The sequence below is a fragment of the Euleptes europaea genome, chromosome 3 (genome assembly GCF_029931775.1).
Source record: "Euleptes europaea isolate rEulEur1 chromosome 3, rEulEur1.hap1, whole genome shotgun sequence".
Classification (NCBI taxonomy): Eukaryota; Metazoa; Chordata; class Lepidosauria; order Squamata; family Sphaerodactylidae; genus Euleptes; species Euleptes europaea.
Window position 1 is genome coordinate 30,220,249 of NC_079314.1, and position 18,477 is coordinate 30,238,725.

General features: G+C 45.9%; 1 protein-coding gene across 1 annotated transcript in view; it reads right to left on the reverse strand.

The window, feature by feature from the left end:
* COL9A2 (collagen type IX alpha 2 chain) overlaps nt 1-18,477 on the reverse strand; it is a 61,037-nt gene extending 42,560 nt beyond the window's left edge. The window contains exons 1-8 of the mRNA XM_056846434.1: nt 18,359-18,477; nt 15,709-15,783; nt 11,760-11,795; nt 7,323-7,385; nt 4,114-4,167; nt 3,344-3,379; nt 2,536-2,559; nt 847-900 (exon numbers count right to left, since the gene is read on the reverse strand). Of these exons, the coding sequence (XP_056702412.1) occupies nt 847-900; nt 2,536-2,559; nt 3,344-3,379; nt 4,114-4,167; nt 7,323-7,385; nt 11,760-11,795; nt 15,709-15,783; nt 18,359-18,430 (414 nt within the window). The 5' untranslated portion in view covers nt 18,431-18,477. The remainder of the gene's footprint in view (nt 1-846; nt 901-2,535; nt 2,560-3,343; nt 3,380-4,113; nt 4,168-7,322; nt 7,386-11,759; nt 11,796-15,708; nt 15,784-18,358) is intronic.

Sequence of the window (18,477 nt, forward strand, 5' to 3'; positions counted from 1 at the left end):
ACGAAGGGCCAGACCAAATGATTTCACGGGCCTTATACGGCCCCCGGGCCTGACGTTCCCCACCCCTGCTGTAGGGGAACAACCCTTTTATAAATGAAGTTACGGCCTTCAGTTAGCAAGACCTGAGCAAGGCTATTAATGATATCAAGTTTTGGAGGTCATTAATTCACAGAGGCTTCATAAGTCAGAAGTGACTTGAAAGCACATAATACACATGGAGGCACAATCACAGGACAGCGTGCTCATTCTGAGCACAACTCAGAGCTTTCCCTTTAAACTGGATTAAAAGTAGACTAGATTTGATTCAACTAAAAGAGACACTTCTTTCTCCATGTGGACTCTCCTTCCATAGCCACTATGGGGAAGGGGGGAGTTGACCTAATGGTTCATATTCAAAGCAGCTGGGGGGGGTGCTTTTCATGTATGACTGGGGTTGCCAAGTGCCCAGTGGTGGCGGGTAAAATCCTGCCAATTCACCAGGCTGCCCACCAACCACCTGAGGGCCGGTGGGCAATGAGCGCATGCGCGACACATCCACGTCACTTCCGGTTTTACTCGGAGGTGACGCGGACGCTCTAGCAACCTCCGCCGAAACTCTATAGAAACCATAGCGTTCCGGCAGAGATTGATAGAACGTCTGCGTCGCTTCCAAGTAAACCCGGAAGTGACGTAGGTGCATCGCACATGCGCAATGCACAGGTTGCACGTGTGCGTTGCGCGCTGCTGAAGAGCTCCTGCCGGTGGAGCAAAGGGACCTGGTAAGCCTATGTATGACTGACACTGAGAGCAGAACTCAGTAAATCAATATGACCCATGGAATATTCCCACGTCTGATGGATCTCTCACCTTTGGCCCCAGTGCTCCAATTTCTCCAGGGAGCCCAACTGGGCCAGGAAGTCCCTTAGAAAAAGAAACAGAGACAAGTCATTCACATTGCACATTAAAGGAAAACACATTGTGATACATTGGGCACAACACTGATTTCATTTCCAGAGACAGACGCATGTGTCAAGAAACTGGCTTTGGGCCTAGCACTTCCTTGGTTTTTCAGAAACTTTGGTTCAGGCTTTGGGGCTAGTAAAATCATAGAGGGCCTCTCCCTGGGAACTTAATGATTTTGCAGTTTCAGAGAGAGATTAGCGATGGAAGTTAGGCACAGGTGAACAGAGATCACTAAGGCCTAGAAGCTCGCCTCCACATAGGGTTGCCAGGTCCCTCTTCACCACTGGAGGGAGGTTTTTGGGGAGGAGCTTGAGGAGGGTGGGGTTTGGGGAGGGGAGGGACTTCAATGCCATAGAGTCCAATTGCCAAAGCAGCCATTTTCTCCAGGTGAACTGATCTTTATCGGCTGGAGATCAGCTGTAATAGCGGGAGATCTCCAGCTAGTACCTGGAGATTGGCAACCCACATTCCATTCCATTAGCACAGGGAACCTTGGATGGAGAAATTGGATTGCTTAATTGTGCCTATGTGCAGCAGCAGAGTATTTGGTCATGTCTAGCAACACACCTGATTGGTTAGGACACCTGGCTAGCAACACATTTGATTGGTCAACTAGACTCAGGCCAACTGCTGGCAGTTTGGCATAAAGAAAGATAAATAATTCTAGTTTTGCACCTACTAATTTGGACACCTTTTGATGTGTGGCTGGAACACTTGCTCTTGGACGGTGAAACTTTGCCTGTTCTCTGTGTCTCAGTCTGATCAAGTAACATCTGGATTACAGAACCACAGATTGTATAAGTATTTTAGGTTAGCTACTTAGATTTTAATATTTTCTCCTTGCTGTTCACTGCTCTTGTATCTGTATATTTGTATATTCCTGAACATTTCTTTTAATAAGGCTAGAGACTCTGTCCCTTGGTCTCTGGCTGGAGGGACAAATGGTGGCTCATTACCCTGAGGTTGTGAGGATTCACTTCCCAGCATTTTGTGTTTGTTTTGTTTGACCTGTCACCTTTAAGGTATTTCAACAGTGCTGTGGTGTGCAGTGCCTTCCTTGTGGGAAAATGTCCGCATTGCTACTTATCGAGCGAAGAAGGGCCGATGACAGGTACTCTTGAGTGAATGGTGAACTAGCATGGGTGAAAGGGCAGCTATGCCTTCCCACAACCCTTTAGCACACGCACTAGGAGAATGCAAAGTGCATCCACTGACAGCAAGGCGGGGAGGTCTCCAGGCCCCACCTGGAGGTTGGCAACCCTATTCATTATGCCGGAATGTCTTATGGCTTTGTGTTTTCTAATTCTAGCTGCCAGGCGAGAGAGTCAAATTTGGTTCAGGTTTACGCATCGCTGAACAACTGGCAAGATTTGTGAATGGCCTTGCTCCAGGCCATGGCTGGAGGTGTTTGGCCCACTCAGTGAAACCCCACAGTTCATAAGAGCCCTTTCACCAGACCCCTTCTGCCCTGCTCACAAGTCTGCCGGACAAGGCCCTCCTACACTTACACATACACAACTCCACATCACAAATCAAGCACATTGTCTCTCACTGTAACCCCCCACCCTCCATCCTAGCTTGAAGGACACTTACGGGAGATCCAGACAGCCCGGGACCCTGAAAGGAGAAGAACGCTTCAATGGATTATAAATCTTTGATGAAAAATCAAAAGCTGAGTAAGCGAATTCAGGCACAGAAACCTCAGAGAAGTTCTGATACCCAGCGTTTGCTTTCCCGAAAATGGGACTCCTTCACCCTCTCCAGCTCTTGGCATTACAACACAGTGAATGAGAGAAGCTCCAGAACTATTGATAGCCCGATCCTAATCACATTTCACTCAGGCGTTATATCCAAATAAGTATTGACAACTGCAGCCTTAAATTTCATGCGACTGTACAGGTAAAAAGCAGGAGCAGCTGTGTTTTTTCTCCTCCCCCCACCCCCAGCATGATCTCAGCTTCCCTCTGGTCTCCGCTACCCTTTTGGCAGACATCCCAGCCGCCAAACCAAAGATTGATTCAGTAGTTTGCCTTGACCACTCCACCGTAGACAGGCTACCTGCCTTTATTTTCTCTACCTTTAAAGCCCTGTGGGCACATTGCAAAATTCCCTTTTACGCCCCCACTCCTTTTCTATTCTTAATTTTTAAAGTGATTGCTTAAAATGTTGGGAAACGGCTCGGAGGAGGAAGGGGAGGGAACAGGTTGGTGCCATCATTCGATCCCAGCCGATCAGTGCTCTACAGAGCAGCTTCTGCTTTGAAGAGGGAGAACGGATTCCCTCCCGAGAAGACTCCACGCTTGACCACGGCAGGCTGACCACTCAAATAAACGCACAATGGGGCACACTCTCCATGCTGCCCTTTCTGTACAGACAGGTTTAATAATGGAAAGATACTTACTGGGAGTCCTGGAGGACCTACAAGTCCAGTCTGGCCCTGTGTCAACAAAAGGGTGATTCATTATTAGGGTGGCCGACACTGGGTTGGAAAATTCCAGGGGATTTTGGGGGGGAGGGAGCAAAGTGGGATATAATGCCATCGAGTCCGCCCTCCAAAGCAGTCATTTTCTCCACGGGAACTGACCTCTGTCGACTGGAGCTCAGCAGCAATACTGGGAGGTCTCCAGGCCCCACCTGGAGGTTGGCATTCATTATGCCAGAGTGCACAGAACGCCGACCTGGCTGAACGCCAATAGGCGTCATGGGGCAGATCCTCAACAGGCTCAAAGGACACAGCTCAAAATCTGCCTCTTTTTGTTTACAGACCCAGCCTTATACTGTTTTAATGTTGCTGAATCCACCACCACCAGTTAGAAACAAGGCCCCGGAATTTTGACATCCCTGACATCATTATAAGTTTATTGGACATCCACACATGAAATCTGCCCAAAGCATTCCATCCCAAGTTGTGGGTTTGTATCCCTTGCTTCAAAGACTGCAATGGGCTGATGTTACAACAATGACGGCATCTTGGGCATCTTCTGGGCATGGAGTAGGGGTCACTGGGTGTGTGTGGAGGGAGGTATTTGTGAATTTCCTGCATTGTGCAGGGGGTTGGACTAGATGACCCTGGTGGTCCCTTCCAACTCTATGATTCTATGACCTCAGCACCAAGCAGCTCCAGGTCTCCCGAGTTCTGCAGATAAATCCCAGCAGGAAAGGGCCACTTACTTTGGGGCCAGGTCTCCCAGCAGGGCCTGGTTCCCCCTTTGCTCCTGTCAGGCCCTGTAAAAAAAGAGAAAAGCCCGTTACTACCATTCAGTCCACTTGAGGGATGTCACCTGGCATTTGTCGGAGGAATCAGACAATGAAAAAACGAACAGAGCTGAGAGCTCAAATTAATGACCTCTGCTAAAGTTGTGGAAATCCGAGAAAGGGATACCAAAGAAACTACAGGTTAAAAAAAAAATGAATTGTTTAGGAAATTGAGCATAGCATACTAAAAGACAGAGAAATAGTGCATGTGTGGAGCTTTCATTGCAAAATCAAAAGAAAAATTCCTTTTTTACAACTGGCAATCATGTGATTAATACGACCCAATGATCTCTGTTGACCAGTATATTTTACCACTGTTCAGATACTCTCCCTAATTTGTCTTTAAAATTACGATAAGAGCTTGAATTACCTTTCTTCACATTTCATCCCTCTCCTCCCCTCCAGTATCTCTAGAGGTTAAATCTCTGATGGGATGTGGGGGGGAGAGTTTCTGCACATTCTTGAAAACATGTATGAACAGAAAGGCACACAGATAGGTCGTTTATGCATGGGTACTTTCACTCACGTTAACCCCTCCTCATCTGTCTCGGTTGTTCCTTGGAGTTATGCATGAGTTTCCCCTCCACTAGTGATAACCTCACTGCCAGCCCTCGCAAATCCTGGACCTTCCCGTTTCTCTGTTAACCCGATTCTTCCCTCTCCCTTGAGATCAGTCTGGGTGAAACCCCCAAGCATAAGGCAAAGCGCGGGACATGGAAGCTTGGTTTCTCTCACAGCCAATTACAAAGCAGCATGTAAAGAGGCTGGGATTCAAATGCTTCCTGATTCCTCAGAGCTCTTTTTAAAACGAGGCTTGGATTTCTCCCCCCCCCCTTCTTTTCAGATTGTTCTGTTTTTTGTTTTTTGTTCTTAAAATGCTTTTTTATGTGGCAATTGGGTTTGGAGGGGAGGGAACTTTTATCTCACTACAGCTAATTACGAAGCAGAGTTTCAAGGGGCAGGGATTCAAATACTTCCTGATTTGAGCTTGGAGACTAGTGGTACATAGACTCCCAACAGGAACGTGTGGGTCCAGCGAAAAACGAACCTCAGGTAAAACTCCCATGCATAAACAACCCTAGACTCCGCTGCGGAGCATGCTTCCTCTTCTGCTAAAACTTCTCTTTGCGCAACGGCCCCCTGGAAAACACTGATCCCACGCAAACAGAAGTTTTAGCAGAAGAATAAATGTGCTCCATGGCACCTATCAAGCGTGCACAGCTCTTGTTCATAGGAGCCGAACCATTATCTCATTCGCTCGAGTAGGACATCTCAGCTAAATAGAAAATTGGCGTTGGAGAAGGAAAGAGGGAGTATGGAATCCCATGGGACATTTCCAGTCCTTCCGGCAATGTTTTGACGATCGCTAATTTGATTTGAGACACTGGCTTTTTCACTGGGGAACTGGCACCCATGAGGTGAGAAAAACCTGCAATTTGGGAGTCTGTAGCAAAACGTTTTTTGGTCACAGTAGGACAAGAATCCCATTAACTCACAACATTTGTTTAGTATTCCAATATATATATACTTTAAGTTAGTTTGCTGTAATGGTAGTACTGGAATAGACTAAGTACAATAATAAAGTTATAACTTTGATAATACAGCATAATAGTATAATATAGGGAATACAATTAAGTGTTGTATGGTATTTTAATACAATGCCTATGATATATATGCAATATTATATCACAACAGATAATATAACAGATAATAGATAAGGTAATAGATAATAGATAATGTAATCTGTTACTGATAACTTTGAATACATATTCAGACTTCCCCTTCCCTCCCCCTATGGCTTACCTATATTTTATACAATATGTGTAAAAAGCTTTAAAAACAATAGAAGCTAGGATGACTGTAGATGGTCATGACTTGCCCCAAATAAGGGCAGAATACGGTCTTGTTTCAGTGTTGTATCAAGTATGTGTGTTGTGTATTTTGTTATGTGTTAAAAATAAAAATAATAAAAAATGTTAAAAAAAACCCAACACCAATCCCATTAACTCTTCCTGCTTCTTAACGCAGAACCTGACCTTTCTCAAGTTTGAACTGGTCTCCAGCCCAGTCAGGCTCTTCTCTGTCTACAACCTGGGTCACCTCATTTCCCCTTTCTCTGGATATTTAAAGCCCTGTTCACATGTTACAGTGAATGCACGTACATCCTGCCGGTACATATGTACATCTGTTTGTAAGAAAAAGCCAACACGCGTTTGCTTTAGAAATGAAACCGGAGACAAGTACCTGAATAAATGTAAGGTTTCAATCACATGTCGAGCTGTACATATGTGGAACGTAACATGAGAATTACTCTGTGCATGTTAAAGACAAATCAAGTTTACACTGTACACAGATTGCGTATGTTTTCACTGTAATTTATGAACGGTGCTTATATCGACAGCCTAGTTGTCTTCAGTCACACACCCAATGAACACACACACACCAATCTAATGTGTAGATTAAAAACCTCCTTCCCTGGAGGTTTTTGAGCAGAGGCTAGATGGCCATCTGTCAGCAATACTGATTCTATGCCCTTAGGCAGAACATGAGAGGGAGGGCATCTTGGTCATCTTCTGGGCATGGAGTAGGGGTCACTGGGTGTGTGTGGGGGGGGAGGTAGTTGTGAATTTCCAGCATTGTGCAGGGGACTAGATGACCCTGGTAGCCCCTTCCAACTCTATGATTCTATTCTGTGGTTGCCAGGCCACAGCTGGCAACCCTCGGTAGATACTTGGGGGTGGGCCCTGATGCACCAGCATCAAACCAGTATACTGACGTCACTTCCGTTAGAAACTGGAAGCGACATCTTTAGATGCTCTGACATTTACAAAAACTCTATGCACACCCCCATTTCCTCCTGCCGAGGTGTCAGAGGCGCTGGTAGACAAAGCAGAGGGATGCTGCAGACCTGACAACTCTGCTAAAGTGGTACAGTCCAGAGCGGTTTATGAGTGGTTGGTCTAGACCTGCCCATTGGCGGCAGCTGATGAAGTAAAGGTATCAAAACCAGTTGTGAGGATCAGGCCTCAGAGGCAGCAGTGAGGCAGAGAGTCCAAGAAATCAGGATGAAAACAGAGTGCAACAAGACACACAAACCACTGCAACTAAGGGCTTTTGTTACTTACATCAATGCCAGGTTTCCCCGGAGAGCCGTCCGGACCTGGAAGGCCTGGTTCTCCTTTGATGCCCTATTGAGAAGAAGCAGGTGGAAAATTAAATCCAGAAAGAAAGAGGACCATAGCTGCACAATGAGTAACAGTGGGGGGGGGGTGATCCTGCCTTTCTTTGGGGGTATTGGTAGGGTTGCCAAGTCTGGATTGGAAATTCCTGGAGATTTGGGGGTGGAACCTGGGGTGGATGGGGTTTGAGAAGGGGAGGCACCTCAGTGGGGTATAACACTATAGAGTCCACCCTCCAAAGCAGCCTCTGTAGTCTGAAGATCATTAGTAATTCAAGGAGATCTTCAGGCCCACCTGGAGGTTAGCAACCCTAGGTGCTGGAAACCTGAGTGCTTTCCAGAAGCATAGCAAGTGTCAAATTGCCAACATGATGCAGATCCTCCATGATAACAGGACTAAGATTCTCAAGTAGGGCTGGCCAGATTAAATGCCTTCCCATCTGCGGTGACTCATGGCAGGTTTCTTCACACTCCACACAATGCCCGATTACTTGCCTGTGATGCTGGAGTCCCCGACTAGGTGGATCACATCCTATTGGACTGCTCATTCCACAGCGGATCTCACCATTTAATGTTTAGCCATTAAACATTAGATTTAATGCCAGATTCTCGAAGCAGCAGACCAGGTCAGGAATCTCACTGCTTCAGTAGCCTCCTTTTTGGCTACAGCCCTCACTGAGAGAATCTCCAACGATCTTTCGATTCAAGAGAGCTCAAACGCACCACAAACTTTTAACTCCAATTGATAAACTATCTTTTTAATGAATAACGATGATGATTTTATCCTGTTCTTTTATGCCGGCTGCACGGCGTGTTTTACTATTTCAAGATGCCAATAAAGGTGTTGTAGTGTATTGTAGTAGGGATGCCAACCTCCAGGTGGGTCCTGGAAATCTCCTGGAATTACAAATGATCTCCAGACGACAGGGAGAAAACGGTGTTAGATATTGAGGGCCCATGGATCGTGATTGTGGTTAGAAAGTGTCAGGTCAGAGCACACAATAAAACAGAGTCAAAGACTTTCTCTTAATCAAACAAAAATCCTTTACTTTCCTAAACAGGGTAGGTTACATGGGATGAAAACAAATAACAATCTTTCTATCTAGTTCCCTATGAAACTTGCTAGAGATTCTAGCAGGTACTATGGCTTAAATCTCTTTGTCTGTGTCCCAGCTCAAGAGAGCTGAAACAGGCATCTTGCATCTGTGAGATTCAAAAAGCAACTGGCCATCCTGCCCTAAACTTTTACAACCTTAACAAAGAAACAGGGCAATAAAGACAATTCTAACTCCGTGACATTCTGCAAGTTTGCAATGGCTATTTGCTAGCCAATAGACTACTGACATCTGTTATTTCATCATCATCTTAAGACTATCTAAACTATTGATATAAACAAGTTAACCCTTTAACTGCCTTGATAGAAATGGAACTCGCATTGAATCCCCAACAAACGGCTGTTATGGAGGGTAAACTCTATGGCGTTATACCTCACAGATGTCCCTCCCCTGGTTCCACCCCCAAAATCTCCAGGTATTTCCCATCCTGAACTTGGCAACCCCAAGGTACCTTCCACAATTTTAGAATACAATAAAACACCAATTAAAAGCAAAATGAGAGACGTCGTGAAAACAAAATGTACAAATCAAACCTCACAGCACAACAGCTGCAAGAACACCACAGTTAAAAAGAAGGGGGCAAAAAAAATAGCTAATTGGCCAGGAGACGCCTGGTGCAAAAATGTTTTCCCCTGAACATGACAAGAAAAGGAACCAGGGAAGAGGCTTTCATAAATGAGGGGCTGTTGCAAAGAAGGCCCTACTTCTGACACCCACTGCACTTCCAAAGGTGTGAAGGGGGTACACAAAGCAGGCCCTGTGAGGAAACAGTTGGGCAGGTTCCTATGACAGTAGTTGTTCCTTCATGTCACGGCCTACCTTATAGGGCTGTTATAAGGACCAGTTAGGCTGAAACCTCTATGCAACTCAATCCAAATCCAGTTGGATCCCTACAATACAGGGCGATGGATTTTGGTGGGGGTGGGATTTATAATGTAACATGACTCTTATAGGGTTGCCAACTCGAGGTTGGAAAATTCCTGGAGATTTGGGGGTGGGCCCAGGGGAGGTTGGGGTTGGGGAGTGGAGGACCCACAGCATAGATGTGATACCACAGAGTCCACTTTGCTGCGCAGCCACTTCCTCCAGGGGAAATGATCTCTGCAGTCTGGAGATCAGTTATAATTCCAGAGCATTTCCAGGTCCCAGCTAGAAGAGGTAACCTAAATACACAAACAGACGAGGAAGGTGCCAAACTCTTCTACCTGCTTGTTCCACCACCACCACCCCCCAAAAAAAACTGTTAGTAACTTTAGGTGCCCCATCCAGAGAAAAACAACTTTGAAAGGAATTGGGCAGGCACAGTCAGACAATGGATGGGGCCCAGCCCATCCGTTCTCATTCAGCATCCCTCTTCCCCAGGGCTGTTATAAGGATTCAGCAGCAGCTTAATCCTGACCCACAGGATTACTACCACTGTGCCTATTCTGGCATTGCTGGTGTGCATCAAAGCACTCTGAATCCTTGAAACATGCTCTATGAATGCTGTTATTCATAATATTAATGATTAACAGCTGTATTTAGAGACGGGTTAAGCTATGCACATTTGCTATGTTTTGATGCTGTTTAATGGGATTTAAATGGGACTGATGAGTTCTAATGTATGTCATTCAGTGGTAAATAAACGTTAAATAGCTGTAGCACTAATGCTAATTTCTGCCCTTTGCAATAAAGTTGGCTATAAATTCAAATTTACAATATGTGTGTCACATAAGATCACAGACCTTGCAATCTGTTAAATTAATCCAGGGTAACTACTGCTATAAGCCCCATGGCACAGAGTGGTAAACTGCAGTACAAGCTCTGCTCACGACCTGAGTTCAATCCCGACGGAAGTTGGTTTCAGGTAGCCGGCTCAAGGTCGACTCAGCCTTCCATCCTTCTGAGGTCGGAAAAATGAGTACCCAGCTTGCTGGGGGTAAAGGGAAGATGACTGGGGAAGGCACTGGCAAACCACCCCGTAAACAAAGTCTGCCTAGTAAACGTCGGGATGTGATGTCACCCCATGAGTCAGGAATGACCCGGTGCTTGCACAGGGGACCTTTACCTACCTTTTTAACTACTTGTGCCACTCCTGGCACTTCTCAGGAGGAAGAGAACCCGGGCGGGTCTGCTACTCGGTGGTGGGGTGGGGATTGGAGAAGAGCAGAGAACAGGAGGAACAGCAGGGGAAACAAAGTGGAGGCAGAGAAGAGGAACAGAACGAAAGGAAGGAAGGAACAGGAGGTTAAGTCCAGGGGAACAGGCAACCCAAGGCAAGGATGAGAATAGAAGAGAACAGGGACAGAAAGGAGTCTCCTCTGGAGTACAAGATGGAGATCAAGGGGGACAACCTGGAGGAGGGACTTCAGGGAAACCAGGTGTAGTTAATTGGTGGGTGGGGCAGTTGGTAAAGGGGACACTGTAGAAATAAGAGTAGAAAAGACACTGGCCGAGGAATAAAGCCCTGTTGCTTTTACTGGTGTGTTATACTGTGTTTGTAGGAGTCCAAACCCACACTTATTCCAGGGTTCCAGGTTTGGAAACAGGAGAATCAAATTGTCCTTGCAAGGGCGTGGTGGGTTGGAAACCCCCATCTTTGACACATGGGCCATGGCACTAAATAAGGTTTGTTAGGGGACATCACACTGTGATCTGAAACCATGTTGGTTTGAAGTCGGTTTAGTAACTACAGTTACTCTTACCTTTGGTTTTGCAGGATGTGTGAATGTGGACATCCTGGCTTGTTTCCCAGCACTAACCTCCCCATTCACAGTGATGAAACCAGCATTTGGCAAAGCAAAGCAAGGTTCGAGCGATTCCTCTGCAAGCTGAATCCTGGTTTCACAAGCTAACCATGGTTAAAAAACCATGGTTTCACATTACGGCTGAATGAAGCCCCATATGTGATAGTGGAGTGATGCTTGGTATGGGGGGGAGGGAAGCATGTTCCAGTTTTCACCTGGAATCATTGCACAACCACATCTCTTCCCCCTCCCCCCCCAACAATGTTCTAAGGCACATCTGATTCTTTTAGCACTTGGAGAGAAAGGCAGCTGGGAAGAAGGGGGACAAATGACTGGAAATGAAAAATGAAACAGCCCCTTCCTCTCCTCCCCCCACCCTATTTCACTCAACCATCCACAGCTGCTTTCAACCCTTAGGGAAAGCATTATGGAACGACACATAATGTGCAATTCCACCCTGGGGACTAGGAACCCAGTCTCGAAACCAGGTCCAAGAAATCTAAACAAGTCTCCCACATGGAGCTTTGCTTCTGGGATACTCACTGGGCTTCCTGCTGCACCCGGGGGGCCTTTTTCACCCTGCAGAGGAAGGAAGAAAAGTGCTTTAATAAAACAAAGGTCCATGGAGATTTCAGTAAGTGCCTTCTGTTTCCCGGATCCCTATGAAGTGGCTGCTGAAACATTCAACCTCCCTTCTTAAAAACAGCTTCAGGAAATATTAACCAGCATGTGTATTTTAAAAGCAAGTTTCTAGCCCTCATAATATCAGTGCTGAGGGCTTGTACATGATACAAGACTTCCTGATACGTGTCACAGTAGCCAGGGTTCTGGTAACCTGTACCTATGGTTGCCAACCTCCAGGTGGTAGCTAGAAATCTCCCACTATTACTACTGATCTCCAGGTGACAGAGATCAGTTCACCTGGAAAAAATGGCCACTTTGGAAGGTGGAATCTATGGCATTAAGCCCCACTGAACTCCCCAAACCCTGCCCTCCATCCTCAAAATCTCCAGGTATTTCCCAACACTGAGCTGGCAACCCTACCCATACCCCGCTTTCCCTCTCTCCTTCTAAAGGGCACAGACTTTCTTCCTTCAACCCTGTTTTTAAAACTGTCCCTTGTTAGCCGTGATGCACAGGGTTGCTAAATCCAGGTTGGGAAATTCCTGGAGATCTGTGGGAGGAGCTTGGTGAGGGTGGGCTTTGGGGAGGGGAAAGAGCTCAGAGGGGATGCAATGCCATACATTCCGCCCTCCAAAACGGCCATGTTCTCCAGGGGAACTGATCCCTGTAGTCTGGACAGTAGTTGTAATTCTGAGAGATCACCAGGTCCCACCGGGAGGTTGGCAACCCTAGAGATGATTCTTACTCTTCGTCTGTACATGCAGTGGAATGAGGCAGTAAAGGTGAAAGGGATTTTATTGTTTCAGTGTGTAGGTGGAGCATAGCATATTTTAATGAAATTCCTACTTTAAAAGTTCCCTGCAAATAGAAAACCAAAGCAGCAGGTGAGAATCTTAGTTAGCACCTGTCTGATGTACTAATGTTCTGATTGCAGGGAGCTTTTTATGTGGGAAACTGTTCAAACTGGTATCTCCCACCTCATTCTGCTGCATGTTCACCTCATTCACCTCATTCTCCTCATTCACCTCATTCACCTCATTCTCCTCCATAGGCTGAAATCCAGCGCCCACTCACCTGGGAGAAATTCCCGCTGAATACAATGTAATCATACACAAATGTGCATTGGACATCAAGCTGCAAGGTTGTAACACCCCTTCATACATAAAAGAGGTTTACAATAATTCCTGCTTCCCAGGGAACACTGGGAACTGTAGTTCTGCCCAAGAGGCTAGGGATCTCAAAACCCTTGTCAACGACAATTCCCAGGATTCATTTGAGGAAAAGTTAAACCGCAGCAAATCCATAACAGATTTTGGATGTAGATAGGAGCTATTATACCGCATGCCTTTCCTCAGTTGCTGTCACTGCTCATGTCCAACACAAGAGGGGGGAATTACACAAAGAAGCGCATAAAACCAGGACAGAATTAGCTAAGAGAGATGTTATGGATCAACCAAATTCCTCCTCTTTCATTACTACTGCTTAGCCACTGCAAGCAACCCACATTTCAAACTTCCTTGTCCTTCATTTGCCACTGCCCTTCAATTACGTTCATGCTTGGTTTCTGGAAATCACAGAGCTGTGTAACTTGTAGGGTTGCCAACCTCCAGGTACTGAAGAAAAGAAGGCAGCACGGAGGCTCAAACTATACACAATTATTCTCTATTGTCCTACTATGAATCTAAACCATCATAGTGCAAACATATACAATATAATAAACAAACAGCCTGACATAAACTACTAGTTTATGTCAGTCTGTTTGTTTGTTATATTGTACATGTACCAGCTTGCTGGGGGTAAAGGGAAGACGACTGGGGAAGGCCCTGGCAAACCACCCCGTAAACAAAGTCTGCCTAGTAAACGTCGGAATGTGAGGTCACCCCATGGGTCAGGAATGACCCGGTGCTTGCACAGGGGACCTTTACCTTTTTACCTTTATATGTTTGCACTATGGTGGTTTAGATTCATAGTAGGACAATAGAGAATAACTGTGTTTAGTTTGAGCCTCCGTGCTGCCTTCTTTTCTTCAGCATTGCTATTGCAGCATAGGTTTTTGCTTTGTTATTTACTAACCTCCAGGTACTAGCTGGAGATCTCCCACTATTACAACTGATCTCCAGGCGACAGAGATCAGCTCCCCTGGAGAAAAGGGCCGCTTTGGCAGTTGGACTCTATGGCACTGAAGTCCCTCCCCAAACCCCGCCCTCCTCAGGCTCCACCCCTAAAACCTCCCGCCGGTTGCCAAGGGGGACCTGGCAACCCTAGTAACTTGTGGCTACCTGCCATGAAAGTATTGGAGAACTGGAGGGGAGGGGAAGAGCCCTCAAATGGTAGTCATGGTAGGGAGTCAAAGGCGTGCCCATTGTACCTCTTGGGTCCCTGTCTTTGGAGGCTTTCCTCCAACACGATTTTTTCCACGCTCTTTTCTGTAGCCGTATGGACTAGAAACTTGGACCAAAATCATGCATGCACTGTAAAGTACATGAAAGTTCAGATGTGACTGTAATTCAACCTTTCTTGTGTGGCGATCAAAAACAAAGGTACAAGCACATTTAGTACTGCCTATCTATCTGTCTGTCTATATCAGTGATGGCGAACCTTTTAGAGACCTAGTGCCCAAACTGCAACCCAAAACCCACTTATTTATCTCAAAGTGCCAGCACGGCAATTTAACCTGAATATTGAGGTTTTAGTTTAGAAAAAACAACACATTCATTAACATCTTTTGCCTTAAAAGAAAAATACAATAACAGAGCTTTCAATGATACAAACAACTTTGTATTGAAAGGTAAAAGTTTGCATTTGGCATGCTTTTGAACAATTAATGTTTGTTCAAAGCCCCTAAGCTGAGTGGCGGGGAGTCCAGGGAAGGCAGACGCGACGGCTGCTCAACTTACCCGCGTGTGCCCACAGGGAGGGCTCGGCGTGCCAAGTCCGGCACGCGTGCCATAGGTTCGCCAACACGGGTCTATATTTTCTTGTACTTGTGCTCACTTAACTTACAGTAGGAAAGGGGCTTTAAATGGCACATGGTGAATTCAGCCAAGTTCTTTGGTAGGGTTGCCAACCTCAAGGTACTAGTATGGAGATCTCCTGCTATTACAACTGCTCTCCATACTACAGAGATCAGTTCACCTGGAGAAAATGGCCGCTTTGGCAATTGGACTCTATGGAATTGAAGTCCCTCCCCTTCAAACCCTGCCCTCCTCAGGCTCCGCCCCAAAAACCTCCCACCGGTGGTGAAGAGGGACCTGGCAACCCTACTCTTGGGGGGGGGGAATTAAACCCAAATGATGTTGCATTCCCCATTTACACTGCAGGTATCCTGCTTTGAGTTTGTACTCCTATCCTGTGACATCCTAGTTAAAATCACATTTAGCAAAGGTGTGCCAAGGCTGGGCAAGCAAAAAGAGAAGGGGTTGGGTTACATCCCTCCTCAAGCCCATGGGAGCATGACATCATATAACCAATGCTCCTCCTTATCAGCCACCCCTCCCCCTCATCTCTGCCCACCTTCCCTGCCCCCTCCACCCGTGCCACTTAAGGAAACTTTAATGCTTAAAGTCCACATACGAGCATCTCTTCTGAGGGCCACTAGCAACTCAGTGCTCGCCACAAATACACCGATGTAATAAGAAATGTCCATGTTTTGCAGGCCGCTCAACAGAACTGCTCAAGAGTCTGTATCTATATTAGAGAAGTTTGCAATACAGCTGCCAGATGTGGAAATGCATACAGTAAACTCACCGGCTCCCTCTAGGCCCCTAAGACGGGCACTGCGCCTCTCCTCCTGTATACAATGCCCTCCTTTGTACCCAAAACCCTCCTTCCCTTCCGCTCAGGTTCCAGAACTCAGCGGTGTACTTACATCAATGCCATCAGCTCCTGGTACTCCGGGCGGACCTGGGGGGCCCCTCGGTCCGGGTTCTCCTGGTGGACCTTGCTAGAGGGAGAGCCAAAAAGAGGAGCACAGTCACCTGGCGGAGGAAGGAAAAAGCAGCAAGCCAAGGGCCGGCGAACCTGAGTTTTGCTGGAAGTCGCATCACACACCTGGCCCAGCGCTAGCCTCTATCTGAAACCCTCGGCCCCGTTGCTGCCAGTTCCCTTCCCAGAGAGCTTCTGGCAGGAGTGGCACGGAGTGATAAGGCGTTCGAGGCGCTGGGAAGAGAGAGCCAAATCTTTTTGCTATCACTGCAACTGAGGGTCAGTATCACATAATAGATAGACTTCTAATTCACATAATAGATAGACTTCGAAGGGCTTAGACTTCGAATTCTCCCTGGGTGAGGTTGGGACAGTAATTATGTCTCCGCCTGGCCTCTCTCTCTCTCTCTCTCAGAATTCTTGCAAGAATAAAATGCGGTAAAATTCACTCAAGTTCAAATATCCACTCACTGGAGGATCTCGGGCCAGTTGTCTGTTTCTCAGCCTAACCTACCTCACAGGGTTGTTGTGAGGATAGAATGGAGGAGCAGAGGACAATATACTCTGCCCTGAGCTCCTTACAGGAAAGGCGGGATAAAAAAGAAATAAATGTTCTCAGCCCTTTAAACTAATACAGTTTAAATGAGTGCCCAAACTCCTTTGAAATTCTCCAGAAAAGTCCACTATTGAAGATCTGTTTTCTTTTCCACCCTATAACTGAATAGTTTTATATGCAGACCATGCTACACCAGCCTACATTAACGACCCTCTGCTAAACTAGAAGCTACTTTGAAAACAGAAGTTAATTGTTAGTTATTCCAGGTGACTCAAAATCTCTCTCAACCTTCATCTTCAATCAAGGAAAAATTGTGGCCCACCTTCAAGGGTTGTTGTAGGAATTGACTCCTTAGTGTAACAGATAAGAGACCGAGTTCAAATCTCTCCTCTGCCACAAACTCACTTGATTACCTTTCTGCCTCAACAGCTACACCTACAATATAGGAATCATACTGGCCAACCTTACAGGGTTGTTGTGAGAATTACTCAGATAACTTGTGAGAAGCACTATTTAAAATGCAAAGGACATAGCCGAAGTTCAGCCTCTCCGACCCTTTTGTTTTCAGACAGAGAATGGCAACACAACCTTACGGAGAGTTACTGCATCTAAGAAGATTAACCTGGATAAATTCTGCACGCAGAACTCTCTCCTATAGAACTCGATGCCAGTTTCAAGGTGCTCAGATTTGGATAAGGTCCAAAGTAGTAGTCTTTGCAGACCACAGGAGACTGTAAACCTATACAACGTCAGAGACTTTGGAATAAAATGAAGCAGTTTACCTAAAGCCACATTACGTCGTTTAATTACTAAGGCTCTCAAATCATGAATCCCTTCTCCTTCATGTGATGTATGCATATACAACCAATCTTAAAACAGAGACAAATTCCAGCAGGTCTTGAAACTAAAGGGCTCTCATATTATCCAACAGTACAGGCTCTGTTTCCATTTGTGTTTACCTTTAAGATGACATTTTGGTTCTGGGAGTAAAAATTTATAAAACCATAGGATTAAACGTGTAAAATACCAGCTTTCCAGTCACTGTGGAGAGCGGGCTTCCTGCAGGCATCACATGAATGAATAGTCACCTTTGTGCCTTAGAAAACAGCAGCTCAAAGTTTCTCTGTTTTAAAGATCCTGAGTGCTTTTTCCAAACTAGCATGCCTATGTCCAAGAGGGTTGCTGTGCCTCGTACATGTTGTGATCTTTCAGGGGGCTTTCTCCCAGTCTGAAGTAAAAGGAAGGCTTTCCCCCAGGATTCTCCTCACCCCTCCCAAAACAACCTTCCAGCTTCTTTATTGCTCATTGCCTAGAAAGGTTTGTTTTTTCCAAAAATCAAACTTAATATATATGTTTCACCACCTGCCCAATATTCTTGCCTGCTTTCCATGGCAAACAGAAGGGGATATGCAGATGACAAGTCCCTCCTGGACACATCCTGATCAAATATCACAATAAAATATCCCCTCCCCAACATAGAAAAGGGCACCTTTTAATTTCATACCAAAGATGTTCCCCAGGTGAAAAATGGCCCCATTAGGGTCTGCTTTGCTGCAAGAAACCCTTTGCCAGCCTCCCAGGTGAAACACAGAGATCCCATTTTGGCCTCTGAAATTCCTCAGTTGCATTTCTTGCTTAGATATCCTTCAAGAATATAGTGTGATTCTTGTCTGACATTTCCATACAATCCAGTGGCCAATTTCTGAGAAGTTTTCAAAGCAGTACACATGCCGCCCAAAAGTGTGCAGGCCTACCGCAGAATGAAAGATAAAACTGACCCTCCCCAGAAAGATTTCTGAAAATATTCAGTCCTACAAGAATCAAACTTTGCCAAACAACTTCTGGATATATTTTTTAAATCAACACATTTTTCAGTGATTACTTCTCATTTCTAGATCCCCCATTAAGATCAGGAGACACCCCCCCAAGCCATGCAGAAGCCCACCTCCGACCCCTTCTGGATTAGTAAGACCCTTTCGTGAACCTCTCCTAACCCCAACCCTTTTCCAGTGGGATAATATTCAATAAAAGAACTTACAATCTGTGCCAACGAGAAGCAGATGGTTTGGAGGAGAAAGCAGAATTTCAGGCTACCCAAAACTGTAGCCATAGTGGGGGTTTTGGGCTGGTTATAGGATGAAAAGTGAGGCGGGGGCA